The sequence below is a fragment of the Dipodomys spectabilis genome, unplaced genomic scaffold (genome assembly GCF_019054845.1).
Source record: "Dipodomys spectabilis isolate Male_0828 unplaced genomic scaffold, ASM1905484v1 ptg000424l, whole genome shotgun sequence".
Taxonomy (NCBI): Eukaryota; Metazoa; Chordata; class Mammalia; order Rodentia; family Heteromyidae; genus Dipodomys; species Dipodomys spectabilis.
In genome coordinates this window covers 4,093,466-4,105,142 of record NW_024871101.1, presented here as the reverse complement: position 1 = coordinate 4,105,142, position 11,677 = coordinate 4,093,466, and the positions used below count along the sequence as shown (strand labels likewise).

General features: G+C 40.8%; 1 protein-coding gene across 1 annotated transcript; it reads right to left on the bottom strand.

Moving 5' to 3' along the window:
* Positions 1 to 5,792: 5,792 nt before the first annotated feature.
* Positions 5,793 to 7,698, bottom strand: Pou3f4 (POU class 3 homeobox 4). Its single transcript, XM_042668272.1, has one exon. It carries the CDS (start codon positions 7,627 to 7,629, stop codon positions 6,544 to 6,546), a length of 1,086 nt encoding a protein of 361 aa, XP_042524206.1. The 5' UTR covers positions 7,630 to 7,698; the 3' UTR covers positions 5,793 to 6,543.
* Between the last annotated feature and the right edge of the window lie 3,979 nt (positions 7,699 to 11,677).

The window sequence follows — 11,677 nt, the reverse complement described above, 5'->3', positions numbered from 1 at the left end:
TATAGTTCCACTATCCTCAGCCCAATTACAGTTCCAGAATTTGGAATTTCAGGTTAAATACATTTAGTTCCAGTTTTTATGAAGAAAGAAACTCCTTTATAGAAAATTGCTCTATGTGGAGAACAGGTCAAGCCTTAGTTTTTAACAGAGTCTTCTATAAACTTCAAAACAGACAGTCCCAGTTCATCTCATAAATCTCATTTTTTTCTATTTACTTCTTTTAGGCTACTACAAGTTCAAAGACAAACTTGACTTCATTTCTGATATTTTCTATATGCATAAATTCATATGCTCATATAGTAATACATTTTCTAGTTGAAAATAATCTAATTTAATTGAATTTGAATACAACCAACAATTTGATGGATAGAGTGAATAATACATTAAGAAAAAATTGTATTCCTCTATCAACAAGTCTACTCAAATGATTAATTTCTGCAACTTGGAATTGTACTTTCTTAAGCCCACAAAGCTACTGTACCTGGGTATAGCCCTTCTATTTTCTGTGCTTTAAATAGCAGTGAGTAGGTGTGTGAGGCTATCTGTGCTCAGATTGAATAAATATTAGAGGAAATATCTTTTAACAAAGATAATTTGGACAAACTTCATTATAATGTTTACCCATGAGAGTATACTAGCACTCATTTTACAAGCTTACTTTTATAAGAATTTGTTCTGCCTGAAAAAGAGAGTCAAGGTAAAGGCCTGTCTTTAGTCTGTAAAAATACAGGAAATAATTGAGTATATTATCAAGTTTCCAAATTATGTAAAAATAACTGGGGAAGATCCTTCCAGGAGAGTTTGATATGCCTAACATGCTTACCAGATATTAATGCAATTAATCAGTTTAGCATGTGTGTTGGAGTTGGGAGGAAGATCATTCAAACTAGATTTTTGACATTTTATAGATAAAATGAGTGTTTGATAGAGTGATTTTTTTTTGTCTTGGCTAAACCACAATAGAGTGGACACAGCTTGAGTATCTGGAGAGATGAAAAGACATACCTAATGAATTGGTCAATGACTTATTTGATCTCATTCTTTTCCTCTTTGAATATAGTCTATTTTTATCCACTCCATGTGTGAAAGGGAGGGTTGGAAGTGGCAGGAGAGAGATCATGCTTACGGTTCTGGTTGTATGTTTATACACATATGCCAAATACTGTTGTTCCCCCCACCAAGTAAACTGTCCTATATTACATATATTAGAGGGTGAAGGTATTTCATAATAAAAAATTTTCTTATTAGTGAGTTAGATAATGTAAAAACGGGTTATGTTATAAACACATGTATTAAAAAACATAGTATACTAGTGTACTTTTACTGTAATGCACAGAGGTTTAATTTTGTGGATTTAATTTATATGGAATAGTATTCTAGGACCTTGTATGTGACTTTTTTCCATTGCTTTAAGTTTGCAAAAGTTTACAGGATTTTATTGTTTGGTGTTGTATTCTTTTGTATACTCTCTTAATTTTGTAAATGTTCCACCAGCAGTGTTTTTAAGAAAAGGTACTTTTCTTTCATCTCATAAAAACCCTTAATTGATTTTGAATATATTTCATATTCATATTTCTTGATGCTTTTGAAATGAAAATCTGTAAATGAATAAGTTGGAGGATTGCTAGTTTAAAACTACTGTTGAAGGGCATGTATAAAGAATCCTCTACTCTTGTATTTTATTGTGTAGAAAGGATGAAGGTGAGTGATATAAATTTAAATGGTATTGTTTTGCACTGATACTTTTTCCTGTCTCAGAACGTTTTTTGGTAAGTCTCACATGTTTGAATTTAAGTATCAAGTCATAGAAATAACTTTTCTAATTCTGAGGTTACGTATGTATCTTTATAAAGATGTGATAGGTGTAAAACTACATTTTTTCTCTTTGGAAAACTTTATTATTTCTAATAATTTCTCTTCCCTCCTCCACTTCTTTCTCTCTTCATAAGGAAATTTAAATAAAAACCAAAATTTATGCTTATAACTTATAGGCAAATAAAGCAACAGCAGTAGCCTAACTTGAGAGCAAAGGAACTATCAGAATGCTAAATACTTCCAAGGGAATAGTGTTTGATTTTATTAAAGATGGAACACAGCTCATGGACGGACTAGTTTAGGCAATAGTTTCCCCCTACTATTTTCTTATTAGATAAGAAGCTAATTGCCAGGCCTAATATTTCACTTCTTTTTGTTGTTGTTAGAAAGATAAATTCTTGGATTTAGTAATTGATTTCCTTTTTGTTACCCATTCCAGAGCCACAAGTATGTGGACAAACAAACTGTATACGCACATACATAATTGATTTACATATGTGACTTTACACATCTGCAGCATTTGTACGTTCTCTCTTCTCACAATTTATCCTGCTCTACAGGCTCTCCATTTATCTGATGTGCTGATGGGAATGAAACTTTTGTGAGGGTCTGAGAGAAATCGAAGACAAAACAGTTCCCCCTACAAATGGCTTGGATAGGAAAAGGAGTAGGGGCGACCTCAATAAAAAGAAAGTCCCAGGAAGAAGTGCCAACCATCTGACTTTAATAAAAATATATGCTCATGATAGAGTGATAAGAGCACCATAAAAGCCAACTATACTTTGGATAGTTTTTAGGAGAAAGTAATGGAAGTCTGATTGATAAATATGTATAATAACATATATGTATCAGTAATATATATATGTAAAATACTGGTAAATAGTAATATCTATACTTATATGTTCACACAAATATTTCCTAAAATATCTTCATATGGTCACATTAAAGAATTCTAGCATATTCTGAAAGCTGTGGATATTTCTTTAGTAAGAAAAACTTTTTAATTAATTCAAACTTTTTATAGGATATTGACTAAATAGGAGATAGTTTGTGTTAACCAAAGGAGAACCAATAGGCTTATTACTATGAATTTTGTGCTTGTAAATACATATCTATAAAGTCAATATTATGTAGAGATATACTCAGGAGCATACACAGAACATGTGGCATGTTTTATACACAACGTTTACATGTGTGTGGCATACAGTACAGCTGTAAATGGTTGTGCGATCTGAAAAATTTAAGGTATTACATGTGATAATCATTACCTATTAAAGCGATTAAGTAATTTTGTCTTGTCTACTGAAAAGTACCTACATCAGAATATGAATTGAGAGTTTTACAGCTGGAAAATTTATATTCTTGTTTATTGCTTTATATGCATCAACCAAAAAAGTTAGATAAGGTATGCAAAAGCTATAAAACCTTGATGGTGCTTCATATTTCATGAATTACTCCTTCAACACCACTACAGTCTTTTATTTTTATGGACAGTGCTATGAAATCAAATAACATGGGCACATTTGTATGTAGGCCTGGAAAAAGTAGCACAATAAATAAAAAAATTCCCCCAAATGTATCCATTTTATCCATTTTCCTTCTCACAAACTTAGGGATAGAAAGCACTCAGCATTACTGAGCATAAAGTTCACTAGGCTTTTTATGCCTAGGGAACAATTTAAGGAGATCCCTTACCCCTTACAGTATCAAATCCTTTTCCAATCCCTCATCCTGGAAATGGCAACTACAAAAAGGGTGACTCTTAGAAGTGGGGAGGAAGTAAACGAAGGAGTGCACCTAGGGAACACGAAAGCTTCAAGAAGTCCAGTTTCAGGAGGAGCAGATTATAAGACCCTGACTGAGACAGTCTTATGGAGAATTTGTTTTTTTAAGTATCCTCAGAAATAAACCCAACCCAGGCTTTCTCCAGGCAGTTCCTGCCCTTGGGGTATGTTTCCTAAGACCATTGGTATGGACATGCAAACAGGCCTTGTTGTGCTTTACAAGACTAAACCCAAAGGACAAAAGTCAAAGAAAGAGAATAATCAAAACAATAATGATTTCTAACCTGAAGCAAAGTGAATACCCACACTTCTCATCAAGAACTTTGCTTGGTTTAAATTCTCCACTTCTCAAAGCATACAATAAAACCAAGAGAAGCAAACATATATATTTTTTTGGAAAAATGTTTTATTTAAACCTTTTTAATCTTTTACAACAATAAAATATTTCGTCAATATAAACCCCTTGACTAAAACTGTTCACATCAAACATTACAGCGAATTGTTTTCTTTTTGACACCCAACTTATCTTTGAAAGATTTTCCTTTTAAACACAACGCAGAATTTTTGAAAATAAATAATTGCTGGCAACTGCAATAGGCAATTTGAATAAAATAGTTGAAAAAGCAACTCTTAATGAAAATAGTGTTTATTATACATCAGTTACTAAATGAATAAACTAAATGATCTTTTTTTAAATTAATAACTTCAAAAACGTTTAATATACAAAACTGTACAATTATAAAGTCGGCAGAAATATTTGGGTTAACTCAGGTTTGAACCATAGCATGTAACTGCAAAAAAAAAAAATCGAAACAAAAAACCTCCCAACATTTGTGAAGCATGAACTCAATGTGAAAAATAAGATCCCACAAGTAAATCCTAACTACCAACAGAATTCAAAGGTTGGACAAAAAGAATAAAAGGGAACTGAATGAATACACGCTCATTGACCTGCAGCTGGGGAGACACGGTGTGGTGAACCAGAGGCCTGGCAGCACATTCTAGCACATCCTCCACAAGCCACACAAGGCTTTCTGGTCTTTAGGTAGTTTGATGCTTTGTCTACGGCAGCTGCAACTGGAGGCCGGAACCCGGTGAACAGTCCCGGAGTACGAATCCCCCAGTCAGGTTTGGCGGGCCATGGCTGGGTGGTTGGGTGCTTGGCTTGGCCGGCACGTGCGTGCTCATTAGGAATGAAGTGCACCTGTGAACCTGGCCTGTGGATAAGAGAACTAGCAATAAAGCCACAGTAACTGCATATTTTTGGGATCTCTACACAGCCTAAAGCGATTTTTTTGTAGTTTTTGTTTTTTTGTATACAGTAATACGATACACACAGCTATCTACACACACGCACGCGCGCGCGCGCGCGCACACACACACACACACACACACGGTTGCACGCACACACACGCACACACGCACAGAGACACAGATTTATTTAAAAAAAAAAAAAAGCAGGAACCCAGCCGCCTAGGTGCTCGCTAGCTCTATCTTAGGCGATTTGGGCTTCTACCAGCTGTGCTTGTCAGAGGCTCCAAGACGGGGTACCCACGACCCTACTACTCACAGACAGCGGTATATACACGAGAGAGGAGATGGTAGCAGCGGCTAGACCAGAATCCCCTTGATCTTTACCAACAATTTCGTTGTCGTTTTGCACCAAGCAGAGAAAGTCGGTCCATCCAATCCCTTTACCGCCTCTCCCAGGAGGTTGCTCTTACGGAAACCACTAGGCAGTGAACGAGAGGTGAACTGAATGAATCAGGAGGCGCTGGCCCAGTCAGTCGCCAGCGTCTCCGGGTCGTTGCCTCTAAGGAAAGCAACCGTTTATGAAGGCAAAGTCTTTTTCTTCTACAAGAGCCGAGGTCTGATCTTGCAGGCTGTCAACCTGCAAGGTGCTCTACACGCAGGACTCCAAGACCCCGGTGTGTGCAGAACCATTCCCGTGGCTCAGGTCACCTCTTCCTCCGGGCGCCACCACTTAATTCTTCTGGGGCTTCGAATCTATCCCGTGGAAACCTATAGAGGATCCCCAGTTCTAGGAAAGTGGGTAGAAAGCTGGAAAAATCGCCTCTCCTACTTGGCGCTAATTTACAAACCCAATTGGTTTGAATATACTGCCCATCCCAGGCACTGCACAGCCAGGGGTGTGTGTGTTGGTGTGGGGGGGAGGGAGAACAGAACCAACATCATCAACGACTCTCTCTATTGTATCCTTTCCTCTTCCTACAGATTTCGGGTGTGTAGTGGTGTGTGGGGAGGTAACCATTTTTCTCGCTCCACTTCTCAGCCTCCCCTCCCCTTATAAGCAATTAAAAAACCATCAGCTCAATGAAGGAATAATAATAATAATAATAGTAATAATAATGTCGAGTGGTCGATTAGATACAAATTATCTCACAAATATTGTGTACAGCTTGTAGTAAAACACTGCAGACATTTAGAAACGCTATAGAAGTTTTAAAAAAATGCAAAACTAGTCTATTGTAAAACAGATTTCACCTGAAATACAGCTGCTATAACCAAGGCGCTGAAAGGTTATTCAGAGGCACACATCTGTCTTCCCCCTCCCATCCCCCCGCCCGCAGGTTACCCCACTTCTTGCTCTTCCTAGAGAGGAGCAACCAAACAAATCTTACTCAGAGTAAACAATATGTATTGATCAGCAGAAATTGGAAGGAAATTGCCCAGGCAGCAGGGAATATGAGGTCTCCCAACCTGGACTGCATGTGTTTAGGAGTTGAGACGCCTGAACGCGAGTATTTTTCCTTTCTTAACATAAGTTAGAAACCCCGGTGAAAGAAAGAGAGAAAGGGAGAACCAAAGGGAGAAAGAAGGCGAGCTAGAGAGAGAGAGCAATAATGAAATAATGAAAGGAAGAGAGTAGAAAAGGAACCCGCACTGCTCCCAGTGCGGCCGGCCGCCTCCTCGGTTCCTCCAGTCAGAGATCGTGGCACGACGTGTCAGTCTTCACCGTGTGCGAATAAACCTCATGCGGCTGCTGATCCCCTGGCGGAGTCATTCTTTTCTCTTTTTGTCTGCGATTACAGAACCAGACACGCACCACTTCTTTCTCCAACTGGAGGCTGTCTGCCAGCGAGGAGATCTCCTGCGCTGCAGGCTTGGGACACTTGAGGAAATGCGTTTCCAGTACGCCCTTGACACTCACCTCGATGGAGGTTCGCTTCTTGCGCTTGCGGCCCTGGGCAGCGATCTTGTCAATGCTTGTTGGGCTTCCAGTGGACGAATCTGCCTCCTCTAGCCACTTGTTCAGCAGGGGTTTCAGCTTGCACATATTCTTGAAGCTCAGTTGCAAGGCCTCGAACCTGCAGATGGTGGTCTGCGAGAATACGTTGCCATACAGTGTGCCCAGCGCCAGCCCCACGTCAGCCTGTGTGAAACCCAACTTGATTCTTCTTTGTTTGAATTGTTTGGCGAACTGTTCCAACTCATCAGAGGTTGGTGTCTCCTCGTCCGAGTGGTCCTGGCAGTGATGTGAACCCAGCTCACCGTGGTCTGGAGGCTCCCGGAGCACGGGGTGCAGGCTCTGTGTGGAGGCAGCGGCTGGCGGTGGGGTGAGTCCCCCGTGCTCCAGCATGCCACTTACGGTGAAGCCCGGCTGAGAGTACACGTTGAGGGGTTGGCCGCTTGAGGTGATGGACGCGTTTGGAGCTGGGCTCGCTCCCCAGGCGTTCGGATGGTTAGTGTGCGGCGAGTGGTGAGCTACGTGTGGCGAGCGATGATGGATGATCGCACCCAGTTGCAGATCTTCACGCCCAGGCTTCACGTCCTGCTGATCCAGGGGGCTGGTGGCCAGCGTAGAGGACCACGGGCCCCCATCGCTCAGACTGGTCACCCAGTGGTGCCCGAGGGGATGCCCATTGCTGGGAACTCCCTGCAAGTAATCACTTTGGAGAAGTTTCTGAGGATTGCGGAAAGGACTCCCCTGCTGCATACCCGCAGAGTCCGCATGGACCAGGGAGCTGGAACTGAGAATGCTGTAGGGATTCGAGGCAGCTGTGGCCATGGTCGGTGAGGATCCCCTACTAGTTATAATGTGGCAAAGGGAGCAGCTTCAGCCTTTGACATCTATGGTGCGGGGGAGCCAAAGCCTAGAGCGCGAGTTACCGGCACCCGCCAAGGCCAATCGCAGTGCGACTCGGCCAGGCCAGGCGTGAGGACAGCCAATGACGGCGCAGGAGGCCGAGCTCGCTTTCCAAATTAGGCTGGGGAGGCTCGGGAGTTTCAGTGAGCCCCAAGCAGGAAGTGAATCAATCTTTCGGCTCCATTGGCTCCCCAGCGCAGACTAGCAGCGGCTGTTTTGGTTAACTCTTTCCCTTCCTTTCCCAGTCTATGCGGGTGTTTGCTGCGGGGAAGGGTAGACGAGAGGGTTGTATTCCTGAGGGTGAGAGAGGGGGTGGGGGAGAAGCAGCAAACTGGGGTTTAAGAATTCCCTTAGGTTTATTCGGACCAACGTAAGGGGAGAAGGGAAAACGTAAAACAAGAAATGTCATTTTGATCTTAGTGCGTAAAGACTTTTCAGACAGCATTTCCCGTTAGTGTGTGGTGGGGACTGCAAAACAACACGCAGCTACAAACTTTTCGTAAAGTAACAACTTCGAAAGAAACCTAAATCAATGAATTCACGACAGCAATAGACGGTCTTTCCATTTATTTCACTTTCATTTAATCATTTATTTAAAAAATCCGAAAGGCAATCTAAGAAAAAGATTCATAGTATTTTCTAAAAAAAAAATAATTTAGAGTGTGAGGAACTGTATGATTTTAGGTGGTAAATTTTTAATGTGAGAGTGGCAAAATTCACTTACTTCTACGTTTGTTTCCCTGTTTGGGCTGTCGTTTGGGAAGCTTGCTTTATTACCGCTCCAAAGTCGTCTCGCGTCAGACATCCTACAACTGGTCTTAGAAGCGCTCAAGTCAGCAGTCCTTATTCACACTCCAAACCTTCACCGGACCCGTTCCCAGTAAGTGCACCACAGGCAAACATTTGTGATATTGAATGCTGTCTCCATTAAGTTAAAAAAAAAATCAACCCACTCCTCTCCCCGCCAAACTGAAGAAAATGTAATCATCCACTATACCTAAGAAATTCAGAAAGAGAGGGCTGTTTGACATCAAGTGTATCCACCCACTTCTCGGTCCCCACCAAGCTTAAATTTGCTTTCAGCTAGGAAACACAGTACTGTTTTGACATTTTGTTTAGAAGAAAAGAGGAAAGACGTATCATTCAGGAAAGATTTGCATCATTCTTAGCTTTTATAAGTTAGAGAAGGACAAGTCCCTGGGCTCCACAGCCCAGTGCAAAGGCGTTGCTTGGAAGCAGAGTTGGAGAGAAATGCAAAGATTTTAGATTTACTGTAGCTAGGAAAAGGCAATGTGTGATATCCAACAAGAAATCTGAAGTTTAGAAAATGACCTTTCGTTGAATGATTTTGGAGATAACCTAGCTGCGTAATTATATTTGCAGTTACAGAAGACGGCATTAGAGTTCCCTTATTGGTTTGAAATTCCATTAAATATATTGCAAGAGCTCCTAGGTTAAGCTTGATTTAAATTTGCATACATTTTCATATATTTAGCAGAAATAAAAGAAGGCTTGCAGCTACCAGAAAGTCATTAAGGCATTAGTTTCTCTAAGAAGACAGATCTGAAGAAAATGCAAGAAAATGAGAAAAAAATAAAAAACAAGGTGAGCTTATTCTGCCATTCCTTTATATAGCTAAAGAGCATCTATTTCCTCTGAAAGTAGAGATTTCGCATGAGAAGGAAGAGCAATAGGAGCTGATATTGATAAATGTAAACGTGTTTGTTAGGCAGGAAAACCAGGTATCTGGTTGAAATCTATTTCTTTGGCGCTGAAAAAAAAAGATAAACACTAATTATTGGTAGAGAGGATCATTTGCTATCCTCCCCCTCCTCCTGCTCCCTCATTGAAATTGTAGCTTCATTTGCCGATGTCCTATTGTAATGGCTTATCTACTTTTAACATAGGGATTGATTTTTCTTCTCTGTCTCGGACTGTCTCTACCCCCTACCCTTCCGTAGCCATGCACTCTTTCTCTGCCTCGGTGTCTGTCTCTTATCTTTTCTGCCGAGAGGTACAAAAGCCATTTCTTACTGCCAACTCTGTGCATGGTCCTTTGCAAGAACTGGAAGTTCATTTGTGCCTGAATTTGTGCTTCTTGAGGAAATAAGAACTTGTGGAAATCAAACAAAAATAAAAGTTTTTGGTGTTCTTTTAGGCTGTCTGTTCCAGGATCCGTTTGCTAGTCTGTGTTGGGTCAACTTAGAGGTCAGAGGGAAATGCGCTAAGAAACCGTCTGCGTGAAAATGATCATGACCATTGCCCTGTTGGTGGTGGCGGGATCCCCACCCCCCACCTAGCAACTGCTTTTGAGAGTGAGTTGCTAATCTTAGTCCAGCCATTCAGGAAGTTGAGATAATTATCAACTGATAGGGCTTTTGCATAAAGAAGGGGTCCTTTTTCAATTCTGACTTGCCTAAATTCTTACAATCAACTTTCCTCTTGCTCTTGGCCTCTGCTTTGGGAACCAACGTTTGGGCTAGAAAAGCAAAAGTGGCTCAGACCATTTGCCATGAGCTAGGGGTGGGGAAATTAGCAAAGAGGGGGCTTTTACACCCTGGAACACGTTTTTTACACCCTTGTTTTTCAGTCTTTAAGAATAGTTAACAATAGCTTTTATTTTTTTACTGGGGCAGAAATCTTTGCCATCCAATCTTTCTTTTTTCTTTTCACTGTATCCTAGTTTCTCCTTTCCTCTCTTCCTCTTCTCTCCTCTCTTCCTCTCAAATTCTCCTTCTCTGACTTAAAAATTGGAAAAAAATTAGTTCCCACGAATATAGATAGTGCCTCTTGCATTCAGGTGTCGCTGTGTGATAGGATCTTCTCTTGTATGCAAGGTGTTCTGCATTTAGAAGAAAATATCTGCATATAGTAAAATCTTCTTGCTGTTCTAACTAATCTGCTGGAGAGGTTTCCTTCGCCCTCTCCTGTCAGTCTAACTTCCCAAGTGTAACAGATGCCGCTCTCAAGCGCTCCTTTCTGTGGCTTCTCTTTATTCAGCCTTGCATATTTCTCCCCATGATCTGGGTTTCCATAGAGAGAGGAATAAAAGGGGGGACCATGGTCACAAATCCCCTGCCCCATACAAAATAAAAGAGCCTCATTCAATAGACGACCCTGTCTGGACATGGGAGAAAAATAAGTCCATGTGAAGCTACTGTTGCAAAGAGCTGGTAACTTATTTTTTATAGACAGCATTTTGCCTTAAACTCAAAGTTACCACTAGCAAAACTGCTCTTTCTCCAGCATCTGTGCTAATATGTACTTTGGTGTGTTCCTCATCCAGATCTTCAAGTTTGTTCTGAGCCTTTGGATTGGAATCTCCCCACCCCCTCTAGAGCTATGGGTTGAATTATATCACAATAGCTATCCAACCTACCAGGCTGGGGCAGCTAAAAGTCGCTTTAGAGAAGGAGCCTTGCTTTGAAGTAGACAAAGTGTAATTGTAGCAAATCTACCACCTATCTCTAGCAAGGAAGCAAAGGTTTCAATTCCTGGGCCAGATCACCACTGGACATCATCTTCATTCCTTGTTGAGTGGTCTTCATGGTTCAATTTACCACCCCACTTTCTCCCTGCTATTTGCTTATTTCTAAGAGGAGGAGAAATTGTTTATTTCTGAAAGGATGTCAGCTTGGCTTGATTAGCATATACTTTCATTTATTTGTAACTTGAACATTCACAATGCCTTTCTTTCCTCACAAGATTTAAAGGTACAAGCTTCTGAACATTTTTTTTTTGCAGAGACCCAGGCTTCTGTCTTTCCAAGCAAGGAAGGTCTCACAAAAGAAATTAAGCAGATTAATATGGTTCAGGTTGAGCTCCTATGGAATCACGAGAGGCTGCAGCTGGGCAGACTATACTCATGCTCCTTCGGACAGTGCCCCAGCCATGGGGATTATGACTCTTGCAGTTTTAATATTTGAGTGTAGATTATGAAGCATTCTTATTATGTGTACAAATTGGGGAA